The 16,435-nt window shown below is 42.1% G+C and overlaps 1 protein-coding gene across 2 annotated transcripts in view; it reads left to right on the top strand.

The window, feature by feature from the left end:
• The first annotated feature begins 9,156 nt into the window (after positions 1–9,156).
• SYVN1 (synoviolin 1) overlaps positions 9,157–16,435 on the top strand; it is a 45,131-nt gene continuing 37,852 nt past the window's right edge. The window contains exons 1-4 of one of the 2 annotated variants that reach the window (XM_075837183.1): positions 9,157–9,325; positions 11,583–11,738; positions 13,485–13,577; positions 15,485–15,637. In XM_075837183.1, coding sequence (XP_075693298.1) covers positions 9,317–9,325; positions 11,583–11,738; positions 13,485–13,577; positions 15,485–15,637 — 411 coding nt within the window. In that variant the 5' untranslated portion in view covers positions 9,157–9,316. Of the gene's footprint in view, positions 9,326–9,601; positions 9,684–11,582; positions 11,739–13,484; positions 13,578–15,484; positions 15,638–16,435 lie in introns of those variants that run through there. The other variant, XM_075837185.1, reaches the window with a different exon arrangement.

The following is a 16,435-nucleotide window of genomic DNA, read 5'->3' on the forward strand; positions in this document are numbered from 1 at the left end:
AACACTGTAACGCCTTCAGGGAGGCAGGTTGGACCCATTCCGCCACAGCCTGAACCTTGGCGGGGTCCATGCGGAATTCATGAGTAGTGAGGATTTGACCCAAAAATGGTATCTCCTGTACCCCAAACACACATTTTTCGGTTTTTGCAAACAGTTTGTTTTCCCGAAGGACCTGGAGCACCTTCCTGACATGCTCAATGTGGGAGGACCAGTCCTTGGAAAACACCAGTATGTCATCAAGGTACACTACAAGAAATATCCCCAGGTAATCTCTCAAAATCTCATTTATGAAATTCTGGAAGACCGCCGGAGCATTACACAACCCAAAGGGCATGACGAGGTATTCGAAATGACCTTCGGGCGTGTTAAACGCAGTCTTCCACTCATCCCTCTCTTTGATGCGGATAAGGTTATACGCCCCCCGTAGATCAAGCTTAGAGAACCATTGGGCCCCCTGAACCTGATTAAAGAGATCAGGAATCAAAGGAAGGGGATACTTATTCAGGTTACGGTAGTCAATGCATGGCCTAAGACCACCATCCTTCTTCCCTACGAAGAAGAAGCCAGCACCTACCGGAGAAGTAGAGGGGCAAATGTAACCCTTGGCCAGGCATTCCTGGATATACTCTCTCATGGCTTCACGTTCGGGACAAGAAAGATTAAATATCCTACCCTTAGGAAGCTTAGCTCCTGGTACCAATTCGATAGCGCAATCGTATTCTCTATGAGGAGGTAACACTTCGGAGGCCTCCTTAGAGAAAACATCAGCGAAGTCCTGAACAAACTCAGGTAGCGTGTTCACTTCCTCAGGGGGAGAAATAGAATTAACAGAAAAACATGACGTCAAACATTCATTACCCCATTTGGTAAGCTCCCCAGTATTCCAGTCAAACGTGGGATTATGCAACCGCTACCAGGGAAGGCCTAAAACCAAATCGGACGATAATCCCTGCATCAACAGTACAGAGCACTGCTCCAAATGCATGGAGCCAACAAGGAGTTCAAAAACAGGGGTATGCTGTGTAAAATAACCATTAGCAAGAGGAGTGGAGTCGATACCCACTACCGGGACAGGTTTGAGCAAAACAATCAAAGGCATAGCAAGAGACCTAGCAAATTCCACAGACATGATATTAGCAGAAGACCCTGAATCCACGAAGGCACTGCCGGTAGCAGACCTACCACCAAAAGAGACCTGAAAGGGAAGCAAGATCTTATTACGTTTCATATTTACGGGAAATACCTGTGCGCCCAAGTGACCTCCCCGATGATCACTTAGGCGCGGACGTTCTCCGGCTGCATTCTTACGCTTAGGACAGTTGTTCACTTGATGCTTGTCATCCCCACAGTAGAAGCAGAGACCATTCTTCCTGCGGAAATCTCTACGTTGTTGGGGGGACACGGAGGCCCCCGAGTTGCATAGGGACCTCTGAGTCTTCCGGGGAGGAACGAAGCAACGGAACCTCGGAAGGCATCATGGGGGAGTCGGAGGAGAAAACACATAAACGTTCACGTTGTTGTTCCCTGAGACGTCGGTCAAGTCGTACCGCTCAAGCCATAACCTGGTCTAGGGAGTCAGAAGAGGGATAGCTAACTAGCAGGTCTTTCAGGGCATTCGACAGACCCAACCTAAGCTGGCACCTTAAGGCAGGGTCATTCCACCGAGAAGCTACGCACCACTTCCTAAAGTCAGAACAATACTCCTCAACAGGTCTCTTACCCTGACGTAAGGTCACCAGCTGACTCTCGGCAAAGGCAGTCCTGTCGGTCTCGTCATAAATGAGTCCGAGAGCAGAAAAGAAACGATCAACGGAGGAAAGTTCAGGGGCGTCAGGAGCCAAGGAGAAGGCCCACTCTTGGGGCCCTTCCTGGAGCCGGGACATAATTATACCCACCCGCTGGTTCTCAGAACCTGAGGAATGAGGCTTTAAGCGAAAGTAAAGCCTACAACTCTCCCGAAAGGAGAGAAAAGCCCTCCGGTCCCCTGAGAACCGGTCGGGCAACTTGAGGTGGGTTTCAAGAGGTGAGGTGAGGGGGACTACCATGGTAGGATCAGGCTGGTTGACCCTCTGAGCCAGGGCCTGGACCTGTAGGGAGAGACCCTGCATTTGCTGAGCCAGGGTCTCAAGGGGGTCCATAGTAGTGACAGGGACCAGGGTAGACTAGGTATGGGCTTGTGATTATGTAACGACGGGGGTAGGGAAACAAACAAGTGAGCCCTTATCTACCTGCCACTCTGTCCCTGCCTACTTGCAACGACCCGCCCTAGGCGACGGGGTACAACTGGGCGGCGGTCCCTACGCTCGGTAAGTGCACGAGATAAACATACAAGGGAATACAAAGCAAAGGGAAAGGGGCAGTTGCCCACGACAACACCGTGAGCAACCAGAGTGGTGAACGAGCCAAGTCAAACCAGGAGAGCACGAGGTACCAAACGCAGAGCAGGAGAGTAGTCAGTAAGCCAGGGTCAGTATGGAGCAGGATCAAATAGTAGGAGCTGTAGCTGGGCCAGGAAACCACACGGAAAGAATCACAAGCAAGGAGGAACAGGAAAGGCAGGTATAAATAGACAGAGGGCGGGAGCTAGCTGAGTCTGGCCAGGCTGCGATAGGCTCTCCCACTCCTAAGCCTGCCAGCCTGAGTGGTGGAAGCTGGAGTCAGTCTCAGAGACATAGACTCAGGTGAAGACTGATTATCTATGGGCGTTAACCCCGAAGCTGTGCCTGGCAGATCCTTTACACTCTATGTACAAGAAAATAACTACTATAATATGGCCCCATATGTACAAGAATATAACTACTATAATAGTTCCCTTATTTACAAGCATATAACTACTATAATACTGCCCCCCATTTACAAGAATGTAACTACTATAAAAGTGCCCCTATGTACAGGAATATAACTACTATAATACTACTCATTATGTACACAAATATAACTACTATAATACTGGCCCCTATATATAAGAATATAACGACTATAATACTGCCCCCTATGTAGAAGAATATAATGACGACTATAATACTACCCCTATGTACACCAATATAACAACTATAATACTACTCCTTATGTACAAGAATATAACTACTATAATACTGCCCCCTATGTACAAGAATAGAATTACTATAATACTGCCCCCTATGTGCAAGAATAGAATTACTATAATACTGCCCACTATCTACAAGTATATAACTACTATAATGCTGCTCCATGTATAAGAATATAACTACTATAATACTAAAACTTATGTACATGATTATATTTACTACAATACTGCCCCCTATGTACAGGAATATAACTACTATAATACTGACCCCGATGTACAAGAAAATAACTATAATACTTACCCCTATGTATAAAATATACCTACTATAATACTGCCCTATGTACAAAAATATAACTATTATGATACTGGCCCATGTACAAAAATATAACTACTATGATACTGCCCCCTATGTACAAGAATATATCTACTATAATACTGATCCTATATACAAGAATATAATTATTATAATACTGCCCCCTATGTATAGAGTATAACTAATTTAATACCATTCCCTATCACAAGAAGAGAGATGCAGGGCACTGTACACAGTCAGTCTTTTTTATTAGAACATTATATATATGTATTTAAATTTGGCGATAAGTCAATTTTTGTAGCCTGGAACCCTGGGCTGTTGATTAAAACTGCCCCCTTTTCTGGATACTTTGGAAAGTGTCTAGTGAGATGCAAACATCTGTTAGTTAATAAAAAATTTGTCTAGATTGATTTGTGCCCAAAAAAGGCGCAACTTAGGCCAGAATTCTGGAACATCAACAATAGTAAATCTGCCCCATTGAGTCTCGTGAGTATGAAAATCGAGAATGGAGAGGAAAATATGCTCTGTGCAAATCAGATAACTGAACTGTTTTGTGGTTGTCACCCAGAATCATATATACTGTATCTAAGAAACAGCTACATTTCTTTAACCCCTTCCCGCTGCAGCCAGTTTTGACCTTCCTGACAGAGCCTCATTTTTCAAATCTGACATGTGTCACTTTATGTCGTGTCACTCAGTGGTGTCACTAGAACCGGGCATCCGGGACCGAAACCCCAGGGACTGCGACATGTAATTGTATGTGCGTCCTCAGGACGCAGTTACAATTAATTTCTATGGCGGAGCAGGGAGCTATCAGCTAAGCTCTCTGCTCTGCCATTTACTAGTGACAGGGAGGCATTTGCCCCCAGGCCGGTTCTGTATTAGTTTAGGGCCACGGGGAGATAAGAGTAGCGCAGGGGTGCGTTGGAGAGAATGCCTGTGATTCTCCTGCACAGAACATGTGACCTCCGCCCGGGTGGCTGAATTATATGACGTCACTTCTGATGTATAATGCAGCTGCCCCAGGTCACACTCAGTGCAGGTGAATCACAGGTCCTCTCTCCCACCAGGCTGCAATAAAATATGGGGCCCTGCAGTTTGCTGCACTACGCTATTGATTCCATCAAAACGACGGAATCCTTGCACAACAGAGACAAACGGGAACCATTGAATCAATGGTGATGGAAACAGAAACCTATGGTTTCCGTTTGTGTATGTCAGGGCTCCGTTCCGACGGAAAGCTCAGACGGAACGTCGGAACGGAGCCTTAGAACAGATGTGAACGAAGCCTTACGTTGCTGTTTCTTGGCTGTTCCACCACTGATGGTTTTCTGGGTCCCATGATGCTCCTTTATTTATAATCTGGGGTCATGTCTGTCATCTATAACAATGTCGCATCACGCTGTGGTAATGTGGGATTGTTATGGACGATACTCAATGGCAGTAGGTTATAAGAAAAGAAGCATCAGGCAACGCAGAAACCATCACTGGTGGAACAGCCAAGAATCAGCAACGGAAGTGTATGACTGACAATGCGTCTTATGTTTTCATGTTCTGTTAATATGAGCTTTAACCCCTTCCCGTCGTAAACAACTTTCAGATTTAAATTTTCGTTTTATCCTCCCCACCTTCCAAAAGCCATAACTTTTTTTATTTTTCCATCTATATAGTCCTATGAGGGCTTAACTTTTGCTGGATGAGTTGTAGTTTTTCGTAGCACCGTAGTAAACATATGTCTTGGGGCTTGTGCCCCTGATCTTTTAAGACCCTAGCAATGCCCCTGGTATCACTTTATGTTAGTGGTAAAATTTGGTCGATACATTCAGTATTTAATTGTAAAGAACACCAAAATGTAACGAAAAATTGCAAAAATTTTTTATACATTTTAATGCATCTGCTTGTAAAAAAGATAGTAAGACCACACAAAATAGTTGCTAATTAACATTTCCCATAAGTCTATTTTAGATTGCCATCGTTTTTTTGAACATTCTTTTATTTTTCTAGGACGTTACAAGGTTAAGAACTTTAGCAGAAATGTCTTACATTTTCAACAAAGTTTTTTTTTAAAAAAGTGTATTTTTTCAGGGACCAGTTCAGTTCTACATGTGGCCCTAGTGTGCTACATGACTGAATTTTTGTTTTGCAGAAATTCATTTTTAATCCATTTTTTTTCTGTAACACAGAAGGTTTTACCAGAGAAATACAACTAAAAATTGTATTACACAGATTCTGCAGTTTTTAGAAGTATCCCACATGTCGCTCTAGTGCGCTAATGGACTGGAGCACCGGCCTCAGAAGCAAAGGAGTGGATTTTGGCGCCTTCTTTTTATTAGATTAGATTTTAGGCACCATATCAGGTTTGAAGAGCTCTTCTGGAACCAAAACAAAAGGAAACACACCAAAAAATACCCAATTTTGGAAACTACACACCACAAGGAATTTATATAGGTGTGCAGTGAGCATTTTGACCCCACGGGTGTTTCATAGATTTTATTAGAATTGGGCTGTGAAAATGAAAAATGTAATTTTTTCCAATAAAACATAGCATTTGTTCATTTCCACGAGGAGTAGAGGAGAAAAAGCACACCTACATTTGTAAAGCATACATGTCGATATAAACTGCTGTTTGGACACACTATAGGTTTCAGAAGGGATGGAGCGCTATTTGGAGCATGGATTTTGTTTGGTGGTAGTTTTGTTTGGGTTTTACTGGTATTCAGTTTATAATGTGGGGGCATATGTAATCTGTGCGGAGAACATCAGGGAATAATAAGAGGGTATAAATAAATGGTGGAGACATATTCCAACTCATCGGTTCTGTGTCCAAATCTGGACTACGCATGCATCCACGTGGCGGCACACGGTAGGGATCAAAGCAGAAAAGGAAGACTTGTTCTAGTGCTGACTTTTAAAAGGAAGTAGTATTCCAACTTTATTCGAATAGTATTAAAATCCAATACATGGAGGGGTGGTTGCATCAACAACGAACCTACGCGTTTCAGACAGATCACCTGTCCTTACTCATGGCGTGTTATATGTGCTACAAAAAACACCCTGCATTTATATCCGGTGAGTTCGTCACCGCATTATCAGTGCAATAACTTTTTATTTTTTCGGTTCATGGAGCAGTGTTGTTTTTTGTTAACTTTATTCTGCAGGTCGATATGATTACGGGGATACCAAATTTATATAGTTTTTCTCATGTATTGCAGCTTTTGCGCAATAAAATCACTTTAACAAAAATTATTTGTTTATGTGTCGTCATATTCTAAGACCCATAACTTTTTTTATTTTTGCGTGGACAAAGCTGAGTCGGGACAGTATGTCATTTTTATTGGTACTATTTTGGGGTAAATGTGACTTTTTGATCACTTTTATTCTATTTTTTGGGAGGAGATGGGATCTAAAAACAGAGATTCTGGCGTTGTTTTTCATAAGTTGTTTTTTTACGTGTTGATCGTGCAAGATAAATTACATAATGGTTTTATAGTTTGGGTCGTTACAGATGCGGCAATACCAATCATTTATAGTTTTTTTTCCAATAATAAAAGACTTATTATGGGAAAAAAGGGCAATTTTGGTTTTTTTAACGTGAAACGTTTATTTATTTTTATTTTTTTTTACTTTTTTTTGTCCCACTAGGAGACTTGAAGGCTTGTAACTCTGATCGCTATACTAATACACTGCACTACATATGTAGGAGGCGGGTCTTCACAGGCTTCCATAGAAGGCAGACACGGGGGCCATTGTTAGGCCTCCAGTTGCCATACCAACCATCTGCACCCCTGCGATTGTGTCGCTTGGGTGCCAGTGGTTAAAAACCCCTCAGATGCTGCGTTCTCTATTGAGCGCAGCACCTGACGGGTTAATCGTCCTGTACCTAGACTAGCTCCGGTCCTGATCATTACAGCAGTGTGCTGTAACATACAGCTGACACCCGGCGGTGATAGTGCGTGCTCAGCTTCTGAGCCCGTGCTATCACCGCAATGTAACTGTACTGAGCTTTGGGGGAACACCTTACCCACAGCGCCGTGTATATACGGCGAATGTCGGGAAGGGATTAAAGGATACGGACACTTTTGAAGTGAATGTTTTGTTTTGTTTTTTAAAAACATGACAGGTCCTTTTTTAAATACAGTTTTAATGCATTCTTCATATATAAAAGCTGTATCATTCCGTCAAAGCCAATTCCATCAAGTCAGCAGTACTGACAGGCTCCATTGAAAGCTGGTCCTGTGTCTCTGACACGCTGCATCCAGCAGATAACAATCACATCTAAGTCGATGAACGTAGATGTGATCGTTATTAGCTGGATCCTGCTTGTCAAAGACGTGCAAGACCGGCTTTCAGCTGAGCGTCAGTACTGCTGACCTCACGGAATCGCCTGTGATTGAGCGATACAACTACTGCACACGGCCGTAGCCGTAATCCCGGTCTGTGATTACAGCCGACCGCAGTCACCTGCACTTGCGGGTCGTGCTCTTATTATAAAGTATGGGAGCACGGTCCGTAAAATGTAAAAATAGGACATGTCCTATTTTTAGCGGCACCTTTCTATGGGAACGTGTCTGTGGGCAATATAAATTAATAGGTACGTACTTTGATCTGCCATTACGGCAGAAAAAAATAAAATTAAAAAATAAAAATAAAGACATTTTCTTCAAAAGTTTACATAGTCTTTAAAGGGTAACTAAACGTTCAAAAAACTTCTGACATGTCATAGTGACCTTTCAGAAGTTTTGATCGGTGGGGGTCCGAGCAAGGAGCTCAATAGCACGGAGCTCATTGTACGGGCTCAATAGAAAGTCTATGAGCCTGTACACCAATTGCTCGGCTTTCAGAGAAAAGATGATCAGAAACAAAGCAGCTAATGAAGGCCCCCAGGGCTGCCTTCACTCTGCCTCTGCTAAGCCTTGCATGTGGCAGGGCTTAACAGATGCCTGTAAAAATGACGATATAATGACGATATACTGCAATACGTTAGTATTGCAGTATATTGTACCAGCGATCTAACGATCACTGGTTCAAGTCCCCTAGGGGGGCTAATAAAAGTGTATTGAAAAAAAAGTAACAAAAAAGGTTTTAGTAGTGAAAAAAAAATAAAAATAAAATGTAAAAAATAAAAGAAGTTAACAAAATTGGTATCTCTGCGTCCGTAAAAGTCTGAACTATTACAATATAGCGTTATTTAACACGCACGGTGAACACCGTAAAAAATAAAAGCGCCAAAATCGCTGTTTTTTGGTCAACTTAGCTTTCAGAAAAAAAATCGTAAAAAGTGATCAAAAAGTTCTATGTACCAAAAAATGGTACCGATAAAAACGATAGCTCGTCCCGCAAAAAAAATAAGCCCTCACATCGCTCAATCGGTGAAAAAATTAAAAAGTTATGGCTCTTGGAATGCGGGGAGTGAAAAACGAAAATCAAAAAATGGCTTCGTCCTGAAGGGGTTAAGATTATTTTGGCTCATTTGTAAACCAAAACCAGGAGTGGTTTTGACTTATAAATACTGACCAAAATACTGTCACGTGAAAGTGGCCTAAATGGGCAGAGCGGACTGAGACTGTGCCAGATTTCTAAAGTAAAATATTGATAAAACTGTGAAGTGTCACAAATCACAATAACTGCTTATAACAGGCTTGTGTAAAATGACAAATTGTATGAACACCTAGTGCCTAATTTGCCTGTCCCACTTGGCAACCAGTGAAATCCTGACCTCTGCTATTGGACCGCGTCAGCTTCTCTAGCCTCTATCTTTTTTTCCATTGGCGTAAATATTCATATGCCAACCAATCACGTGCAGCCACGGTCAAGACTCCTAGGAAAGCTGGCAGGAAAGCAGAGCCAACAAAGTGTTTATCGAAAGCTCCAATCGAAATGACGGCAGCTTCATAACCAAAAGCGTAATTCTATCACAGACTGAACACACGCTCCGGCCTCTGCACTACCATCCGCTGATGTTTCAGGTAAACCCCCTTTACAAACGTTAAATTGGTATGCTCCTTTCAGGTAACTCACTGAATGGACGATACCATTGTAGAAAGAGGTGTAAATGTACTTAAACTATGACAGCATTTTATACTTGTGAAGTCGTATATTTTATGTGTATGTGATACATATTATTATACAAAATATACACCCGCCATGATAGCTAAATGTATTTATGAATTTCAGCATAATAATGTTTACGTTCACCCCTCACTGTCGTGCATATGGATTATTCCTAACGGAAGTGAGGTGTCTATTGACTTAACCTGTTCCTGTTTTGGGGTGTTAGTGACAGCAACAGCTGGGAACAGCGCGGATCATCTGTCACTGGCCGGGGTAATGCTCATTCTATGTGCTTGGTGTGGGGACATAGAGGGCTGTTGGTCACGGTGGATTAGATAGTGGGGGCGTGAGAGTTCACTTTGCAGCAGGCTGTGATACACATGGGATAGCCAATAAAGGAACATGGTGTAATGTTTGGTAATATAATAATCACTTTGGAGAAGATTTCTAGTCGTTATACTAATAAATATAAATAATATGTCAGAGCCCCTTCTACACACTGGCCCAAAAGGGGAGCTGGCACCATCAGAGGGCTATGCCAGGCTACTGGAAATGTGCACCATAGTCCACCCTATAGTGCATATGAATGCGCTGCCCAAAGAAATAATAGATCTGGCGTATGGTTTGAACACATTGGGGAAGATTTATCACAACTAGTTTAAGGGAAATATGGAGCCGTTGCTCGTGGCAACCAATCAGATTCCAGCTCTTATGTTTTAGATTCTCCGTAGCATAAAATCAGTGATCCCCATCCTTGCTATTAGCACTTATTTTGCACTGATCTATCTTGCCCATCGGACGAGGTATAATGTCCCTTTAAAAAGTGCATTGATGATGAGTAATTATTTTTTGCATTTAGATCCACGTTGATTATTGTCTGTTGACTTGCACGCTGTTTATTTTGCTAATCCGCTACACCAGTAATCTGTTTAAGGCTGGGGAGGATTCTTCTCTTTATTAAATAGATTTCACAGTGGATATTTGGATATAGTCGTTATTATATGAATTGTATTGGTTTTGTGATATTATTGCAAGTTTTGCTTTATATGTTTCCCTGTAGTGTAAGGTTTTATATTTCTGATGTTGTAGCTTCACTTGAAATGATTATTTTTTTTGGAACTTTATATATATATATATATATATATATATATATATATATATATATATATCTTCCCTCTCACACTGAGCAATGTGATGGCTTTGATATGAGAACGTTGTATAGAGCGGGGGAGGTTCTAAACATAGGATATCACGCATGATGTGGCGGCGGCAGATGTATCCTGCAGGTGTAAGAACCGCATGCGTTGGTGAAACTAGTGTTGTTAAAATGAACTACGGACTACGCAACCTTTATGGTGCTCTGCGGTCCCTGTACCATCATTGTGTTGATTCTGTGGGGTAGTTTCGATTTAGGATTTCTAACCGGCGGGTTATTTCTGCCTATTTCTTTGTATTTGAGTCGATCTTCCAAATGGACGGGCATTGTGCTGGCATTGGCCATATACAGTATAGAACCCAGTGCTCAATGTGGCTTATTTCATGTAGGGAAAGTTCTTAAAGGGAGTGTCTGGTTTAGAAAAGCCTTTTACAAATTCCCTATTAGGAAATTCAGAGAAGGGGTATTCCCATTTCCGGCATGATCACAAGATATTCCTGATAGGTGAGGGTCCCACTTCTAGGACCCTCACCTACTGGAAGTATGAGGTCTAGTGACCCCCAGTCGCTGCGTTCTCCAGAAACTTTTTTGCTCCGCTCTTTCCGTAGCTCCCTCCAGTCTTGGCAGTAGGGACATCCAGGACATTGTGTTATACAGCTCCTGTGCTGCCCCCTACACTTAACTGCAGTCCGTTCAAAGAATCAGGGCAGGGTGTATATTAGAAAGCTGCACTTTATTCCTGCCCCCTGACGGTACCATTATCACGACAAAGACGTCCTGGCTGGACACATCCTAAGATTCTAGTTACTTCTTACTAGAACTATATGTAAGGTCTATGATGTATGAGTATCACCTGCACTGTACAGAATATCAGCTGGTGACGTGACTTGTTCACATACGAATATCACTTCTATAAATGGTCCATATGGAACGTCTGGTTTGTTTGCCTTTAGGTAAACCTATTATTACTTGTTTCTGGTGAGTACATAAAGCATTACATTTCTCATTCTGTATAGGGTCCCGCCCCGCCCTTGACGGTCAAGATGAGGACAGCTGTGATGACGGGGGCCAGCCTAGCCCTTACAGCGGCAGTGGTGGCCCACGCTTATTACCTCAAGCACCAGTTCTACCCAACAGTTGTGTATCTGACCAAGTCAAGTCCCAGTATGGCTGTAAGTAAATGCAATGGAATAATCGGAGCTTATAGATAACAGTAGAAACCAAGAGAAAGTGAAGATTTATCACTTGTTCCTCTATCCATGGCCAAGACATCTAGTTATTTGTGTTTATTAGGGGTTTTTACAAACCTAGTCCAGCAGATATTTACAGGATTAGTATATAGGCGACACAGTGTAGATCACCAGTGGTCATAAGAGCAAGAATGGCATTAGGCAATTTAACAATATACTTGATCTATTATTTGGCTTGTAGTGTGTGGGACCCCCAGCAGTCAGCTCATCATTGGGGGGGGGGGGGGTACACCTGTTTTTTTTTTTGTCCTCCCAGTCCTCTTAGAGGGGTTGTCTGGGATGTATGTTTTTTTAATTTTATATAGCCCTCTAGTCTTGAAGAATAAGAGGACTTGGCAATAAGATGTACCGTATTTTTTGGACTATAAGACGCACCCAGGTTTTAGACAATCGAAAAGAAGAAAAATTTTCTATTTTACTACTTTTACAAAGAAAAAACTGTTAGAAAAAAATTGTCCTGTTTGACCACATTCTGAGAGCCATAACTTTTATATTTTTTTCATCGATTGAGTGGCGTGAGGGCTTATTTTTTGCAGGACGCGCTTCAGTTTTTATTCGCACCATTTTTTTTGGTACATATGATTTTTTTTTTTTGGTCACTTGTTTTAAAATGTAATTTATTTAGTTTTTAGCGCGAAGGTGACCAAAAAACAACAATTCTAGTGTTTAATTAAAAAATTTTTTTTTTACACCATTAACCATGCGAGTTAAATGGTATATTGTAATAGTTCGGGCTTTTACGGACGCAGCGATACCATTTTTTTTTTCTTTTTTACATTGTGCTCGGGGAAAAATGAGAAAACTGTTTTTTTTTTTTTTTTTACTTTTACACATTTTATTAGTTCCCCCTAGGACTTTATCTTGTAGATGGGGGATACATGTGTTTTGTGGGAAAACACTTTTAAGGATGCAGTGTGTTTTGGCCTGTAGGTACTGGCATTTGTTTTTCATTGTCACCTTCCAAAAACCATGCATTTTAAATTTCCCTGTGTTGTCTGGTATTGCAGCTCAGGTCCATTGAAGTAAATGGGGCTGATGAGCAATACCATATACAATCTGTGGGCAGATGTGGCATGGTTTTTGGAAGTAAGTAGCCCTGTGTTCTAATCCTGTACAACTCCTTTAAATCTGTACATGGGCTCCTGCTCGCTGTCTGTGCGATATACGTTATATTGCAAAGTTATTCTTCAAGAATAGAAACAACATACATCCCACACAACGCCCTTAATTTGATAAAGGACATTGTAAAACGAATCCTCTGGCAAAAACTGAGTGTACAGCTTTTGCTTAGAGATCAGACAATGTGTCAAAAACCTATTTTAGAGGGGTTGCACAATTTAGAGATCTTGGGGGTCTCCCTGACTGCTTCCTCTGGTTCATGGCACATGTATCAGTAGTGTCATGTACCACCTTTCCATCGGTATAAATAATTATCTTCTGTGCCAGACATTGCTGCGGTTTCTTAGAAATACTTCTTGGAAAGCTGAGTGCCAACCAATATGGTCACTTCTACATAATCCATAGCGGATGTCGCCAGCCTTCCTAGACCCCTAAATGTTACATCTACATGAATCGGCTGTGATACCTGCGCTCATGTTTTCATCTAGCTTTGCCATTCAGATAATGGATAGTATTTATATTAATTTTGGTTTTTCTCTGTTCCCTAAGGTTATTTATATTCAAGCGTTTGTCCTAGTCTTCCTTCTTGGAAAGTTCATGGGCAAAGTGTTTTTTGGTCAGCTGAGAGCAGCTGAGATGGAGGTAAGCATTGTGGCTGGCATTATGGGCTTTGTGAGCTCTGTGTAAGGTTGGGTTTGCATGCTAAGATTTTGTGTAGATCCAACTGGAGGTCATGCATTACTGAGGTGACGACTCAAAGCTCCTGTTTATACCCCATTGGGCTTGACTTTTAGCATGTCAGATTGGTTTCGTAGGTGACAATTTGGTGAGACTGCGGTTAGAGTCAAAGAGGCTTTGTCACCATATTATAAAATCCCTATCTCCTATTGAATGTGATCGGCGCTGCAATGTAGATAACAGCAGTTTTTAATTTTTTTTTTAAAAACGATCATTTTTGCCCAAGTTATGAGCAATTTTATTTTTATGCAAATGAGCTTTTCAATGGACAACTGGGCGTGTTTTCTCGTTTTACCAACTGGGCGTGTATTGTGTTTTTACCAACTGGGCGTTCTGAATAGAAGTGTATGACGCTGCCAAATCAGCGTCATACATTTCTCATCGTTCCCACCCAGCTTCTTTCACTGCAGACACACAGCGTGACGTCACCCACAGGTACTTCAACCTTGTCGTCGGACAAAGAAGATACATCGGCTCCAGGCGTCCAAAAGGTTAATATGCTCTTCTCTAGGGAGTTTATTATGCTTACCTGCACATGGTGATGCTGCTGCAGATTCAACTGTACCCTCTGTCGCCTGGAGCTGATGTGTCTTCCCTCGTCCGACGCCAAGGTTGAAGGACCTGTGGGTGACCTCATCGTTCCCACCCAGCTTCTTTCACTGCAGACACACAGCGTGACGTCACCTACAGGTACTTCAACCTTGTCGTCGGACAAAGAAGATACATCGGCTCCAGGCGTCCAAAAGGTTAATATGCTCTTCTCTAGGGAGTTTACTATGCTTACTTGCACATGGTGATGCTGCTGCAGATTCAACTGTACCCTCTGTCGCCTGGAGCTGATGTGTCTTCCCTCGTCCGACGCCAAGGTTGAAGGACCTGTGGGTGACCTCATCGTTCCCACCCAGCTTCTTTCACTGCAGACACACAGCGTGACGTCACCCACAGGTCCTTTATGCTCATTTGCATAAATATTAAATTGCTCATAACTTGGGCAAAAATGATCTTTGCTGTTATCTACATTGCAGCGCCGATCACATTCAATAGGAGATGGGGATTTGATAATCGCACACCCACCTAAGCCCGTTTTCAGAAGAAACTGATCATGTATCACTAAGATATATCCTCCCTTTCTGATCGATGAAGCTCCAACTGCCGGAATTCCTGACGATCCTGAGAATGAAGGGGTCCCAGATCTTTCTGTGATGGGGAAAACCCCTCTAAACAAGACTATTTGTACAATTGCTTAATTTTTTTTAATTTTTTTTTTAGATGAACTAAAGCATTACAAAATTAAAAGGAATTCAGTTCATATACAGGCCTTTGTGTCTCCATAGTTAGACTACAAACAACAAACCCTGTGTATAGTCTGATCTTGCAATTCTACGCCCTTCCATCTTACCCCTACTTCTTGCTGAACTATCACATGTATGTTAAGGAATATAGTATAGGTGGGCGTGAGACTGTCTGATGACATTACCCAGGGTTTGTTTGTGGTTTGTAACCATGGAGATGTGTAAGTCTGTATAAGAGCTGTAGACATAAACAATAGGATATTTTAAATTAAGGCTATTTGCAAAATTGCTTTATTTTATATGCATTGGAGTAATGAAATAGAATAATGGTTGCTAAATTGGGTATAAATAGCATTGGAATTTTCCCGATAAGACACGGTCTTGCAAATTATAATTTTAAGTGAAGAAGCCTTTTAAAGTATGAATTCCACATGGGTCGATGTACCAGCGTCAGGACTGTTAGTAATGCATCCACCTGTCCTGCTTGGTAATATTTTCCCTCTGTTGTCTTGTTCTCAGCACCTTCTGGAGCGCTCATGGTATGCAGTCACAGAGACGTGTCTGGCTTTCACTGTGTTCCGGGATGACTTCAGTCCACGATTTGTGGCCCTCTTCACGCTTTTACTGTTTCTCAAATGTTTCCACTGGTTGGCTGAGGATCGGGTTGATTTTGTAAGACGCACGTTATTTATTTTCCATACTGTGTAAAGTTTAAGGGAAGTTATAAGTTAGCAAAAATTATAATTAGACCCATTGGGCTAATACATTATGGTGACTTATTCAGTCTAACTTTTAAGGGTTGGTCTCCTCATCTTAACAACCTCTTACTCATTTTACGCTTGATAGACATTAATTTATTGTATACCCTATATAGCAAAAAATAACTGTACGATGTACTTCTTACACTATATCTGAAGACCATCAGTCACTTATCCTCTATTTTGTTTAAAAGGTTACTCCCATCGCTTGGATGGTGCATTACTTCCTGATCAGTGGGGGTCCTACCTCTGGGAGACCCACTGATGCTGAAAATGAGGAGGCCACGGCACTGGTTTAGTGCTGAAGCCCCTTCAGTGTTGTCCCGTACGTAGTGGCATTCCTTGCAGTGCGAGTGAGCGCCGCTGTTCAGGGAAAAATTTGGTGGGTACGCAGCACTATACAGAGGTCAGACCCCCCTCAATCAGAAAGTGAGGCCAATAACCCACTACAGGTAATAGGGGAAGCAGGACACATGAGTTTTCCAGACATTTCTCCTATGTCTATGACCTCCTTAAAGATTTATGTTGCCCTATCTGAGAGCAGCATATGATAAAAGGTTAGAAGCCGAGCTCCGTGATCTAAAGGTTTGTGATTTGAAAGGGGATTTCTGAGTGATAAGCCGAGTAACTTCTAACAGGAGTCCTAGGAGACAGTGAGAGTCCTGCTTACTCCGCCCACACAGCCTGATGGAGCTCATTCTCTGTACATGCA

This window comes from Rhinoderma darwinii, chromosome 9 (genome assembly GCF_050947455.1).
Source record: "Rhinoderma darwinii isolate aRhiDar2 chromosome 9, aRhiDar2.hap1, whole genome shotgun sequence".
NCBI classification, from domain to species: Eukaryota; Metazoa; Chordata; class Amphibia; order Anura; family Rhinodermatidae; genus Rhinoderma; species Rhinoderma darwinii.